Source organism: Bombyx mori, chromosome 16 (genome assembly GCF_030269925.1).
Source record: "Bombyx mori chromosome 16, ASM3026992v2".
In the NCBI taxonomy this organism is placed as follows: Eukaryota; Metazoa; Arthropoda; class Insecta; order Lepidoptera; family Bombycidae; genus Bombyx; species Bombyx mori.
This window is the reverse complement of record NC_085122.1, coordinates 9094085-9109731: the sequence shown is the minus strand read 5'-3', so window position 1 is coordinate 9109731 and position 15647 is coordinate 9094085. Positions and strand designations below refer to the sequence as shown.

At 35.5% G+C, this 15647-nt stretch overlaps 1 protein-coding gene across 1 annotated transcript; it reads left to right on the top strand.

Moving 5' to 3' along the window:
- The first annotated feature begins 1067 nt into the window (after positions 1-1067).
- Positions 1068-15221, top strand: LOC101740876 (AP-1 complex subunit beta-1). Its single transcript, XM_004928776.4, has 18 exons — positions 1068-1200; positions 1324-1477; positions 2414-2584; positions 3656-3853; positions 3990-4107; positions 4406-4596; positions 5445-5627; positions 6653-6835; positions 7494-7688; positions 8043-8135; positions 8963-9084; positions 10238-10428; positions 11021-11112; positions 11625-11729; positions 12272-12419; positions 13057-13174; positions 13708-13834; positions 14509-15221. The coding sequence occupies exons 2-18, from the start codon at positions 1370-1372 to the stop codon at positions 14908-14910; spliced, it is 2745 nt and encodes a 914-aa protein (XP_004928833.2). The 5' UTR covers positions 1068-1200; positions 1324-1369; the 3' UTR covers positions 14911-15221.
- Positions 15222-15647: the final 426 nt, after the last annotated feature.

Sequence of the window (15647 nt, the reverse complement as noted above, 5' to 3'; positions counted from 1 at the left end):
GGTAATGTAAGTGTGCACATGGGCCGAGTATTCGTTGAAGAAGTTGCATGGATCGCTTGGACAGCAAAAAATAACCAGCTGTAACATTAATTTTTTTATGCATTACCATTGTTGCTTTTGCTCCGGCACAGAAGGCTCAAATAGAAACAAAACATGTGAAGTCGTTGGGGATATTCCAAATAGGAACTGACGGGTGGGAGAGCTCACAGGGCTCAACCTGAGAGAGCTTGCTAACACTAGTCCTAGCGAAAACAGTGCTTCGCTGAATTTATCACCGGATCAGAATCATAATCCATTGAGAGAGCCGGCGAGATAATCAGTGGATTGTATGTGTGTGGGCTAGGTTTCAGGTCGAATTCTTAGCATTCGACGAGTTTGACGACAACGCTGACCGTAATGTATGATACTCTATATTTAATATTTATGTAAATTGGATGCAATAAAACTAACGTTTATTTATACATGAGTAAGCCTGGAGAATTGTTTTCAAATAATTGACATAATTTTAGGTTTGGTTTGGATTTGGTTATAAAATATGAAATGTTTAGGCCCTTAACGAAACCCATAGAATATTACCACCCTAGCTTTTTTGACTAGATTTACGCGTTTTTAGGCTCACTTTTGAATTCGTTTTCTAAACTTTACCAAACTTTAGAGATAGTAAACGTCCTATAAACTAAAAAATTAAAATAAAAACCTGAACAACAAAATATATGTAAGAAAATAAAAATAAAACTGCGTTATAGCCCTTTTTCTGAAATGGTCAGGAAATTTTGCATAGGCCATTTTACTATTTACCCACATAAATGTTAGCTTTTTTCTAACCTTGATGGGCTATTCCAGCTACACGTTGGAATAGCTAGCGCTATATAATATAAAGGTACCTATTAACATTGGCAGTAATTCTTAGTTTCACAGTGTGAACTTCTTAGTTTCACAGTGTGAAGTAATAATTAGATTCCTCTTTCAATCCAAGAACTAATTTTCATGTAGTTTTTTTGGCAGCACTGTAGATTTCCTTTGCTTTGGACCCAAGTTTCTGACATTTCAGCTTTTTGAAGTTGATCTTTTTGAAATAGAAATATGGCAACACAAACTACGCCCCTGCTCTACTGACTGTGTCGTGTCAAAAATAATAATTATATTTTTAAGTTTTAAACACTAATTAAATAACTCTTTCAATTTCTGATTGATAAAAAAGTAATTATTATACAAATAGCATTTTAAACTATCCTAGACAAGCTAACATTTCTGTTAAATTTGTAACTTAGCGGTGGGTAGTGCATCTGTCAAAAAGAGAAATATTGATTTTTGTAATTTCAGGAAAGGTCCAATAAATTAGAGAACATACATTTGAAACTATATCAAGATGACTGATTCCAAGTACTTCACCACTACGAAGAAAGGAGAGATATTCGAGTTGAAATCGGAACTAAACTCTGACAAAAAAGAGAAAAAGAAGGAGGCCGTTAAAAAGGTAAGTTTTTATTGAGAACAAAGTTATGAATTTTGTCTTTTAAGCTTATTCGTGAAACCATCAATATTGTTGTTAAAAAAATATGCGTTGCATAACTTCCGATTTGTTATTTACCTGCTTTTATATTGCAAGTGACTCATAGTATAATACCTGAAAAAAGTTCAAAATTACTTTCTAGGAAAATAGCCCTAAATAAGATGCTCATTGAAAGATCAAATATTTGAAATTGGATAAAGATAATTAATTTAAACAAAAGCAACTAAAAGCTATCAAAGATTTGTTTAAATTTTATAAATATGTACATTATTTACACATATTGAGTTTTATTTAAATATTGTTAAAGCTGATTTACAAAATATAGTTAATAAAATAAATGTGTACTTTGCATAATATGTGTTTTTTTACAAAACAAGAGCTTAAACATGGCTATGTAAAAGATTGAATTCTCAATTGTGGTGTGTACATAAATTACGATATGATGGTATAATATGTAATGATCGTAATTTCTGACATCATCCACACAGTCTTGTGATCAGATGTAAGAAATACTTTGGTTGAACATTGATTTTGACTAATAATTACTATTATACACACGCAATATGGACACATTGTACTAACAATACAACGACTATTGAATGTTGAAATGCAGAAAACACCCTAAAAAATAAAATCTGCCAAAAATATAATTACTGGTGGTAGGAATTCTAATAACCTTGCATGGGTACATACTACCACCCTGCCTATTTCTATTGTGAAGCATACTGGCCCAAAGTACCCTTGACTTGACAGTTTTTAAAATAATACAGTTGTAAGTCTCAACTGTATCATTTCTCTGTGATCACATGCTTCAAAATATATAATAATAAGTTTTTAAATAATAATTATAAGTTTTTAAAAAATAATAATAAGTTTAAAATAAATGTAATTTCTCAATAGGTTATAGCATCCATGACAGTTGGAAAAGACGTCTCAGCATTGTTCCCCGATGTCGTGAATTGCATGCAGACAGATAACTTAGAACTGAAAAAACTGGTGTACTTATATTTAATGAATTATGCAAAGTCACAGCCAGACATGGCTATCATGGCGGTCAATACTTTTGTCAAGGTATGTTTTGTAGCAATTTGTGCAATAACACTTAAATGAAGCTTTGAAGCTTTCACTCACTTGTTTTATGACATATATAGTTTTCTTCAAATCTAGTGTTATTAAAAGGCCTTACAAAATTAAAGAAATGAATTAAAATACTGATCTTCGTTGAAATAAATATGTTAAATTATTATTTCTCTGAAAAGAACCCTCACTATGTAATTATTTATCTGAGTAGAGATACAGATATATTAATTATCAATTAATAAATTAATTTAAATTGTGTAAAAGTATGTGTTACTTAGTATATGCAACTTAACTAAGTATATTTCTCAAAATATAAATGTAAAATCTTAAAAGCTTATCATAAAGTAATTATTTGATATTAAGAATACAATACAACTAGAAGATACACAAGTCCTTTCTTATGTTATCTTAACTTAGGAAGGTTAGTTAAATTTTTTGTGAGTTCTTGAGTGTGACACATGTTTTTTGTCGTTTTAATGTCTTCTATACCGTATAACAATGGGTGGAAGGATCTACCAACATACCAGCTTGTTAAGGTAATAAGATCCTCAGAAATCAATTCGCTCACTCATACTATGTAGATTCACACATTAATGCAAAAATGCAAATTCTAATAATGTGCCCTTAATGTTGTATTGATTAGTAAATAAATGGAAAAATGAGAAGAAAGGAATCCTTAATATTTGTGACTCATATAAAACCTTATAGAACATAGAACCTTATTAAATTAAAGTCAAAGTATACAGTATCAATTATTTTAACATTAGTTTGTGAATAAAAAAAATATTATGATAATTTAGGGAAGAGGTGTTTTTAAATGTGTTAATCTACAATTTTAAGATCAGAGGCTGGTTGCTACAAAGAATAACATTTATATTATGTAACATTGTTACGGCAACCATAACCAATCGAAATAGGCTTAATTGCAAAGTATAGTAAAAAAGGCATTTATAGTATTTAGATAAATTATATTAAATGAGTAAATGCTTATAGAATATGCTTTTACAGTATTGATGCAATCAATCTTTTCATATTAAAAGTTAAATTGTTGACATACTTTAGGACTGTGAGGATTCCAATCCATTGATTCGAGCTTTGGCTGTACGGACTATGGGATGCATTCGAGTGGACAAGATTACAGAATATCTATGCGAACCATTAAGAAAGTGCCTGAAAGATGAAGATCCTTATGTCCGGAAGACTGCAGCCGTGTGCGTCGCAAAGTTATATGATATCTCTTCAAGCATGGTTGAAGATCAGGTCAGAGGCCCTTATCTTTATATGTAACTTTGCTTATGCTTAATTTTATTATAATGAGTGTACAGCTAAACATTTTCCCTTGAATGTCAAGCTTACTCAACTATTTACAAGATGTTGTAATAACCTTTTATTATAGGGCTTCTTAGATCAACTAAAAGATCTGTTGAGCGATTCGAATCCTATGGTAGTAGCAAACGCTGTGGCAGCCTTATCAGAAATCAACGAAGCTAGTGTTTCTGGACGGCCCCTTGTTGGTAAGTTTTCATGTAAATAGAAAATAATTCGTTTTATAAGAATTGAGTTACTGAATATATAATGTACTTATCTTTTAACAGATATGCCTGTGATCTGATCTGTTTAACTAATTTTGTTAGTTTCCAATTTTAAAATTGTATTTTAGTCCTTAATGAAGTAAAGCATGATAGGAACTGTAGCCTTGCCACATCAATTTGTATGCGTTTATAGCGTGAGCTATTCTCCATTATGTACGATATTGATTTATATATTTTCAAGGAAATATTAGTATTGAAATAAAACAATGTTTGCTTTCAGAAATGAATGCCCCAACGATCAACAAGCTGTTGACTGCGTTGAATGAGTGTACTGAATGGGGTCAGGTGTTCATCCTGGACGCGTTGTCCAACTACTCGCCGCGTGACGCCCGCGAGGCGCACTCCATCTGCGAGAGGATCACGCCCCGCCTGGCGCACGCCAACGCCGCCGTCGTGCTCTCCGCTGTCAAGGTGAGGCGAGCTCGCACGGATCCCACCTGTAGGGTGAAGTCTCTGTGTAGCTGTCTTTTTTATTTTATTGCTTAGATGGATAGACGAGCTCACAGCCCACCTGGTTAAGTGGTTACTGGAGCCCATAGACATCTACAACCTAAATGCGCCACCCACCTTGAGATATGTTCTAAGGTCTCAGTATAGTTACAACTGCTGCCCCGCCCTTCAAACCGAAACGCATTACTGCTTCACGGCAGAAATAGGCAGGGTGGTGGTATCTATCCGCGCGGACTCACAAGAGGTCCTACCACCAGTAATCACGTATAGAGCGTTGCAAGGATTCAATTCTCACAAACACCTTTTTTAACGAAATACGTAACTAACATGTGTTTGAATACTCCCGCGATCAAGGAAATAATATTGACTGGTAAAAGCCTGTTTGGTTTAAGCGACATATTTTGTAACTGTAGGAGAGCCATTTAAAGTATAAAATTTGGAACAAAAAATCATAATAAAAATCTTCTTCAGCTATTTGAATGAAGTAAACTTAATTGAAGTTCAATTAAAAACATCGAATTGTTGATGCTAATACCAAATAGTCTTTCACCTGTCAATATAGAAATTACAATAATAACTTTTGTTCATAACATTTATTAAGTAATTAATAAATTTTACATAACTTATAAAGAAGATACAGTGATTGGCTATACAATATAACTCGTTTCTAATATTATTTTATTTAATTAATATTTTGCGATGTAATTCAGTCAAATTAAAAGTTCTAATTTTATTTTAGTTTATAGTTGACACCGAAGTTGAAGTTCCGTAACGTTATGTTGATGTTGTGTTGTTGTTGTTGACGCCAGGTGCTGATGAAGCTGATGGAGATGGTGTCGGCGGACACGGAGCTGGTGAGCACGCTGTCCCGCAAGCTGGCGCCGCCGCTGGTGACGCTGCTGAGCGCGGAGCCCGAGGTGCAGTACGTGGCGCTGCGGAACATCAACCTCGTCGTGCAGAAGCGACCAGACATACTCAAACACGAGATGAAGGTATCAATCAGCTCAAAGGCATTGTGTGCATGAAATATTGTTGTTGGGGTTCAAGAGGAAGTTTGTAGAGTTCCAAAGACTTAGTATGTTGTTTGAGCACCTTTATTATATTGGTTAAGCACAGATGGTAACGTCTTAACAAATGCTTGTTGCTAAGTGCACTGCGCCAAGAGTATAATAAAATAACCTGACACCACAATGACGACGCACGGCGTGTCCTCCTATTGGTTAGGTATGTGCAAACCGTACATCTTGGCAACCCAAAAGAGCAAGAAACAATCGATTAACAATAATAGAAATAGTTCGTAAGCTTAAGTAAAAATGTAAAGGTAAAAGTAAAAATAAAAAAAGTTAAAGTAAAAGTAAAAATAAATAAATGTATAAAATGACATTTCACAACAAAATTATTTAAAATGTAACTTAATCAAAACTAAAGGCAAAGTTGGTTCCACTGGTGTTTACGCTTCGGGCTGGCTTCGGTGGTGGCGCGACTTGGTTTTTGATAAGCCATAGACTAAATTGACAGCATCGTCTGCGTCCACGATAAATGTCTGATGCTAATTTAAAAAAAAAAAGACATTATTTTTAGTTCTAAATATTAGAACAGTGAGCCATGAATAAAAATAATTAATAATATTTGCTAAATTGTAATATGGCAAAAAAAAATTTTTTTATTCGATTGTTGATAAACCAATGCTTTGTTAGCAAATCTAAGTTTTGAACTTTAAAAATAGATTTAAGACTTTTAAAATACAATACTTTCGTTAATTTAAAAATGTCCTATATGCCTTAAGATGTTAATATTTATGACTGAATTGCAATTAGTATTGCAGACATTTATGATTTTTTTGTAAATTACTATTAGTTTCAACTGAGTTTTATCTACATTTATCTGTGTTTTCATTTAACATAATTTTTAACAATTTCAAAACATTCGATTTACTTTAATATTTTCATTCGACCTTTTAGCGCTTGAGAAATACAAAATTATGTAACTGATGTATAAATTTGATTTGGTGTTATAGGTGTTCTTTGTGAAGTACAATGACCCGATCTACGTTAAACTGGAGAAACTGGACATAATGATCCGATTGGCTTCCCAAGCCAACATAGCCCAGGTGCTCGGGGAACTGAAGGAGTATGCCACCGAAGTGGACGTGGACTTCGTCCGGAAGGCCGTCAGGGCTATAGGCAGATGCGCCATCAAGGTATGTTGGTGCTGTGTGCCACGAGAGGGATGTAGTGGGGACAGTCCTCTACTGTGTGGTGTCGGCGAATAGAATCACTATTTAATTAAAAACTCAGCGTATTTAGTTTAGGGCTCTTACTGGTGGTGGGATCAGGTTAGTCAGCATGATTCTGTTCTAACATCTGATTTTTGCCTGTTTTCACAGTAAAGCAGTCATGCGCATTGGTCTGAATATAATACAATCGAAACAACCACTTCACATCAGCTGGTCTCGGTTACACACATATTCTCATTGTTGATTAGGGTTGAGTATGTAAAGATTTTAGACTGGTGGTAGTACCTCTTGTGAGCCGTCCGGGTAGGTACCACCACCCCGCCTGTTTCCGCCGCGAGGCAATAATGCGTTTCGGTTTGTAGGGTGGGGCAGTCATTGTGACTATACTAAGATCTTAGAAATATCTCAATGTGGGGGTTGGCTATTTATTTAAAAATGGGCTCCGGTAACCATTTAACACCAGGTGGACTGTGAGCTCGTCCATCCAGCTATGCAATAAAAACGATAAAAAGAAACACACAAAACTTACATTTCACAATATTAATGGTTGAATTTAATTCCATCAAGAATCATTTTTGTCCACCTGAGTATATTATATACTATATAAATGAATACCTCGCAGGTAGAGCCGTCGGCGGAGCGTTGCGTCTCTACATTACTAGAGCTGATCCAGACCAAAGTGAACTACGTCGTGCAAGAGGCCATTGTGGTGATCAAAGACATATTCAGAAAGTACCCGAACAAGTATGAGAGCATCATCAGTACGCTGTGCGAAAATCTTGATACTTTAGACGAGCCTGAGGCTAGGGCTTCCATGGTTAGTACCCCCATCCTTTGTAAGGTTACGCTGACAAACTATTACTCACTTTAAACATAATGAAAATACTGTCCTGAACATGTCTGAAATTACTGGACTTCTGTTCAGTTTCAGAAAGAACTAGTCTATAATTTGTTCAAGTTTACAGAACTGTAATGAATGCCTCATTATAAAATTACCGGCAACATATCAGCGGCAATCGGGTGTACTATGATGAATGATAATTCGAATTTTTCAAAATTTTTAAGATATGAAAACACGTAAAGTTCCAAAATGAATTGAGAGTTATTATTTAGTTAATAAAACAGAAATATACCTAGTTGAGGCATTAAAGTATTTCGTTAATTTATTCAGGTATGGATTGTGGGCGAATACGCGGAACGTATCGACAACGCAGACGAACTTCTAGATTCGTTCCTCGAAGGGTTCCACGATGAAAACGCACAGGTAATTACATGATTTTTTTATTACTTCGACACGAGATGAAACTTTGAATAATACTCAATAATACGTATCTATACTAATATATACATCTTCAGTGGTTTTTACGGATGTTTTTATTTTTATTTTTTTATTGCCTAGATGTGTGGACAAACTCACAGCCCACCTGGTGTTAAGTGGTTACTGGAACCCATAGACATCTACAACGTAAATGCGCCATACATCCTGAGATATAAGTTCTAAGGTCTCAGTATAGTTACAACGGCTGCCCCAACCTTCAAATCGAAACGCATTACTGCTTCACGGCAGAAATAGGCGGGGCGGTGGTATCTACCCATGCGGACTCACAAGTGGTTCTACCACCAGTAATTACGCAAATTATAATTTTGCGGGTTTGATTTTTATTACACGATGTTATTCCTTCACCGTGGAAGTCAATCGTGAACAATTCTTAAGTACGTATTTCATTAGAAAAATTGGTACCCGTCTGCGGGATTCGAACATCGGTGCATCGCTATATACAAATGCACCGGACGTCTTATCCTTTAGGCCACGACAACTTGTTCCGTTATAACTACTGAACCATGCATCCGATTGACTTGAAACTTGGTATCCATGTAGAAAATACATGTACTTAATAGATAGCCTAATATTTATATGAGTGTTGGACTCCCTAATAATAATGACCATAAATACATAATAATGTTAATTTTAAACGGGGCGAATACGGCTAGCAAAATATAATACATGAAATAATCAAACCCATACAATTATACAAACGCTACCATCATTCTGGATAAATGCGAAACTTATTATCGTCATATTTGTGACAGGTACAACTGCAACTCCTCACGGCCGTTGTGAAACTGTTCCTGAAACGTCCAGCCGACACGCAAGAGCTAGTACAGCACGTGCTTAGTCTGGCAACACAGGATTCGGACAATCCCGACTTGAGGTATGCGACTGGCAGCACTTTGTCTATATAGGATCCTTAGTGTACTCGTATAAATATAAAATATATATATATATATATATATATATATACTAACACATGATATGCTTTATAAAAATAATCAAGTAATAAAAGTAATTTCATATTATTGTGAGGAAGGACTACGTAAATAATAAAAAATTTAACATATCAATATTTCAATTACAAGGAGTAAAAAAATTCAGTAAAATTAAGATAAGTTTGCTTTATTTTTTCGAAAGTGACTCTGTACTTATTTAAAGAATTTGTTTGATAAAAAAAAAATTAAAAAAGAACAATAATAAAACAGGAATTCGAGTCATTAAAAGTAAAAATCTTAATTTCGCTTAAGTAACTGCAAATGGATGATGCAAAGTAAGTATTGCACTTTTCGACGAAGCATGTTGCTGATAACTCTAGTTCTGTAATCTAACGAAGCGTGTTGCAGATAATAATATGTACTTTTAGGTTATTTAGGAATATTATGTTCTTTTAGTTATATAATAAATTTATTTGACAAAAAAAAATCAGTTAATAGTAAAGTTAGAGTAGTATCTTATTCTAAAATATAAAAAAATGGATGAATTATCTTTAATATGATTTATTGATAAAATTTTGATAAAATTGCACCGAGACCAATTTGAAAGTCATCAGACCATCGTGAAATGAAAAAAATAAATTCCAAATTAATTTATAAATGAGAGTTCTGCGGCAAGAAAAAAAAAACAAAAATTGCAACTGAATCAATGGAATACTTTGTCGTAGTCAGTCAAAAATAAAAGCGTAATGAGCATTATGTGCATATTTCCAAAGTATTTTTATAAGATACTTATTAATATACTAGCTTCGCTGGGAATTTAAAATTAACATTATTATTTCTCACCCCTACAAAGATTCTCATCATTAACGCCCCCGCAACTGGTGTAGGGAGTCCAAACTCATATAAATATTAGCCTATCCATTAAGTACATGTGTTTTCTACATGGATACCAAGTTTCAAGTCAATCGGTTGCATGGTTCAGTAGTTATAACGGAACATCCGTAAAAACCACTGTAGATTCATATATTAGTATAGATGACACGGGGCCTTTATCAGTCGACATATTTAAAAATACTGAGAAGTACTTTTTCGCATCAGAGACCGCGGCTTCATCTACTGGCGTCTACTGTCGACCGACCCGGCCGCGGCCAAGGAAGTGGTCCTGGCCGACAAGCCTCTCATATCGGAGGAGACTGATCTTCTGGAACCCACACTACTGGACGAACTCATCTGCCACATCAGCTCGCTGGCTTCGGTCTATCACAAGCCACCGACGGCATTCGTTGAAGGTAATTAAAAAAACCCTTTCATTTTTTGAAAATATAATAATAAAATTGAAATTGTTTTTGAGATGTGTAGTGTTGTATTTTATTTATTTAATGTCCTGGATTCTAGACTTTTAAGCCGGGGTAGATTAAAATTTTAATGTTTCAGACACGTGGTGATAATTTGAAAAATGATTACTTATATAGTACTTGATAACAAGGTTTTGTTACTTTTTGTCGTATTTTAAGTGTGGAAATATATATATCATCCATAAGTCATAAAATATATTGACAAAAATAATTGAACAATTAGAAATATATATTTATCTTTGTTAAAAACCATATATATGCCTTCAGAAGAGAAGAATCGTCTCTTTCTCCTCTTTTGTCATAAATGTTTAGTATACTGATCTGACTGTTAGTCAAATCGAAATCTCCTAGTACTTCTTGTTACTAAATATTTTTTTAACCTTAGTCATCAATACATCCCTTGTAAAATGGAACGTATTGCTGTTGTCCTGGCAAATATAGGCAGGGTGGTGGTACCTACCCTCGCAGACTCAATACAACCTACCACCAGTAAAGGCAGGTACTATAACAAGATTATTGTCGACAGGCCGCGGCGCCGGAGTCCGCAAGTCCCTGCCGTCCCGAGGTGTTGTCGCCGAAGAAACGAACACACAACAACCCACAGTCATCCCGAATCAGGTACAGGGTGTATTTTTTAATCAATTAAATATTATTTTTTTAACTAAACGCGATGGCAACCGCGTGGCAGCAGAAGACCTGTGTGCTTAGTGCGAGTTTTTATTATTATATTTGTATGAAATGGGATCGTTTGCGTGCGTTTGCCGCTAGGGGCGCTGTTCCAACTGCATACAAAATCGCCTTAACTTTTACGCTATCGAGAACGTTAAGAAACTCGCACTAAGCACACTGGTCACCATGTACACGCGGTGGAGAGCGAGATGAGGACTGTCGGCGCTCCTGCAAGCGCAAGACAGGGTCAAGTGGAGACAACTTGTGAGACCCCTATATACCAGCAGGATGCCCTAGGACTACAACAACAACAAATTTGATAAATGATCGCCAACATTTTTAATTGATAATATATTATTATGTTTTTAAGTCATAGAATCACTATTTTATAAAATATCTTAAACATTTAAATTCAGCATGACAGTATAAGCTCTATTTTTTAAGCAGCAAAATCCTTGCAGGAGTCGTTGATCGGCGATCTATTGTCTATGGACATCGGAGGTCCCCCCCCGGCCCCGGCGCCCTCTTCCAACGTCGACCTCCTCGCCGGCGGACTAGATGTTCTCGTAAGTATTTCATTATCATGTATATAATTATTTATACGCAACCCTTGTGTGTGGGGAGGTTGATGAATTAAATTGCTCAAACCAAGGAGGGAATTAAAATCAGAAACCTTAAGAAAATACTTTTTCCTCAGTATTTTTTTAACTTCTGTAACCAATAATTAAAAGAGTTGACGGCTCATCGGATATCAACTAGTTATCGGCATCTGTGTGTTTAGTGAGAGTTTTTAACTTCTCAATCGCGTAAAAGTTAAGTTATCACGTTTGCCCCTGACGGCAAACGTCCGGAGGTTGTTCAACTCCATACAAATTTGAGGTACTAAACTACACTATAGGAATTAAAATTTACGCGCCAAACGACTAGTGACTGGGTTGACGACCTTACTGTGGCCTCGATGCATTATGTTGTCTATGGAACCAAGGCTGTATGGGCGTAGATCCCCTTGCCTTTCCTAATAAGGAAAAATTGTACCAAAAAAAATGTCTGGAACCCGTGTGCTCATGTACGCCGTCGCGCAGACGAGTTGAGAGATGTGAGTGTGCAGTTGGGCGGCGGGCCGGAGCCGGGCGCGTCCGCCGCGGCGGTCCCCGGCGGCGCCTCCGGCCTGCTCGGCGACATCTTCGCCGTCTCCGCCGCGCCCGCCTCCTACGTGCCGCCCAAACAGTGCTGGCTGCCCGCCGACAAAGGAAAAGGTACTTGCTACACTCGCGCGCTTGGTCAACACTACTCAAGCGCCGCCTATCGTGCGTTGGTGGTACTGTTACAAAAAATATATTTTTATTATTATATGTAGCGTACACAAAAAAAGTAAATTAATAATTATACAAAGTGATAATAATATAAGAAGATATGAAACAAAAAGAGATACTGTTGACCGTCTGTCAAAAAAGTGCATTCTATAATTGAGAAAATTATCAAATGTGATGTTATTATAAATAAAACCTTTATTACCAATACAATTTTAGAACACATCCGTTTTGAGAAAATTGTTATCATATGTTTTTTAGAGTTTATCTTAAAGCGCCTTTAATATGTATATAATGTATTATTTTATTCACATCAAAATGAAGTTTAGCCCAGTAAAACTATATAATACAAACTGAGTTGCTCTATAAAAAGAAACAACATTTAAAGCTATTGCTTCACCAATTTTTATGGTTTTTATATTTCAATATTCAAAAATGTTTTAATATTTGTAATGTTCCTTCTTCTTATGTTTCAATATTCAAATTATCGTTTATGTGACCTTTATAACGTATTAACCTCTTTTAAGATTTATGCCATGAATCATATAGAGGTTACATGTATGTAATACGGTCTAAATTGTAGGTTTGGAGATTTGGGGTACGTTCAGCCGTCAGAACGGTCAGCCTCGGATGGAGATGACATTCACTAACAAGGCGATGCAGCCGATGACAGGTTTCGCCATACAACTCAATAAGAACAGGTAATATAATGTTTGTATTTTTTTCAATTGATAAACAATTAAAACATGCGGTTTGAAAACAATTACGTTTTTGATTTAGCGTTTAATTTGTAAGTTTTAGAATTTACGATGCTTAGTATACTATCCGTGATCACGAATGTATTGTGACCGCATCGGATTGTTTAGTGCCATCTTGCGTTAATACTAGAAACTAACAGCGCCATCTATATTAATAAATGGCAAACTTACAAAATGAAATCTTTAAGGTTTTTCGACTTATATTTATTGTACATAAATAGTTTCAAGCCGAAACGCATTACTGCTTCACGGCAGAAATAGTCGGGGTGGTGGTACCTACCCGTGCGGACTCACAAGAGGTCTTATCACCAGTAATTATGCAATTATAATTTGCCAAGTACGTATTTCATTAGAAAAATTGGTAACCGCCCGCGGGATTCGAACACTGGTCGCTAGATACGAATGCGCCGGACGTCTTATCCTTTAGGCCACGACGACTGTGTCTCGTAATGAAATGTCTGTGATAATTTGTTAAGTTTCGGCGTTTATCCTGTGGGCGGGCTGGCGGTGGGCGCGGTGGGGGCGGGCGCGGGCGCGGAGGCCGCACTGCCGCTCGCCACGCACGGGCCCGTGCAACGCATGGACCCGCTCAACAACCTACAGGTACACTAGACCACGCACTACACACGGACGTTGACATAGAGCGAGCATCTAGATTAACAAAAAAGTAACGGCGTGCGTACAACTTGTGGGCGTGTATGAAGTGAAACTTCTTTTTCGATGTCTAGTATTGTGGTTTCATTTTTTATATTTAAATCAGTTTTCTCTTGTAATAGGGAATGATGTGTGTTTAAGAGATGCGACATCTTCAACATTTATATTATATGTATTTTAAATTAATTATAGATAGAAAAATAAATATATGTACATATATTCTTAAATACTTCATCAAAATATTGGACGCTACTCGTTACTAACGCTCGCGCTGGCCTGTAACAGGTATACTACGCGCATGCGTTCGAGTGCCACGCACTCACTCTCGCTCTGTCTCTTTCTAGTATAGTAGCGTTAAACGTTTAACGCTACCTTGTTGGAAGTCGCATTAGAAGTTTCACTTCAATAAATTAATTTGTTATTTCAGGGAAGTCGCATTAGAAGTTTCACTTCAATAAATTAATATGTTATTTCAGGGAAGTCGCATTAGAAGTTTCACTTCAATAAATTAATTTGTTATTTCAGGGAAGTCGCATTAGAAGTTTCACTTCAATAAATTAATTTGTTATTTCAGGGAAGTCGCATTAGAAGTTTCACTTCAATAAATTCATCTGTTATTTCAGGTCGCGATAAAGAACAATATAGATGTATTCTACTTCGCCTGCCTAATCCCCGCTCACATATTATTCACGGAAGACGGACAGCTAGACAAACGTGTGTTCCTCACGACTTGGAAGGAAATACCCGCAGCGAACGAAGTACAACATACACTATCGAACGTTGTGGGAACAGCCGATTCTATCGCTCAAAAAATGACGCTAAACAATATCTTTACTATCGCTAAACGTAATGTCGAAGGTCAAGATATGTTATATCAATCATTGAAGTTAACTAACAACATCTGGGTGTTGCTAGAGTTGAAACTTCAGCCCGGCAACCCCGAAGCGACGCTCAGCTTGAAGTCCCGAACTGTAGAGGTCGCCACGTGTATATTCCAAGCCTACGAAGCTATAATCAAATCGTAATCTCAAATTTGAATTGTGTATGTATATTTTGCAATTAAAGTATTCCAGTAGTTAAGTATGTTTCGCGACTTTTTTTTATTTTTTATCAGTTATTTACTGTTTAACAGCATTTATTATGTAGTCCGATTTATACAAATATTTGTAACGTAACTATACAATAAAATTAGAACTTTTAATTTGACTGAATTACATCGCAAAATATTAATTAAATAAAATTATATTAGAAACGTTATATTGTATAGCCAATCATCGTATCTTGTTTATAAGTTATGTAAAATTTATTAATTACTTAATAAATGTTATGAACACAAGTTATTATTGTATTTTCTATATCGACAGGTGAAAGAAAGGCTATTTGGTATTAGAATCAACAATGCGATGTTTTTAATTGATTTTCAGTTATGTTTACACCATTGAAATAACTAAAGTATTTTTTTTTCTTTTTTTTTCCAAATTTTAAACTTTAAATGGCTCTCCTGTAAAGTTGCAAAGATGTCGCTTAAACCAAATAGTCTTTCACCCGTCGATATTCACTTACGAAATATCCGTTTCACCGATATATATATATATATAACAGTCTCATTTCGCATAAATCAGAAATCAGAGGTTTCTAACATGTTAAAAATGGTTAAAAATATCTAAGTTACGATTGATTTGGGTTATTGCTTCAGCAAAACTAAATTAATAATAGTTTAATGTATAAGGACACTGAAAGTGCTGTGCATTTGATGGCGTTA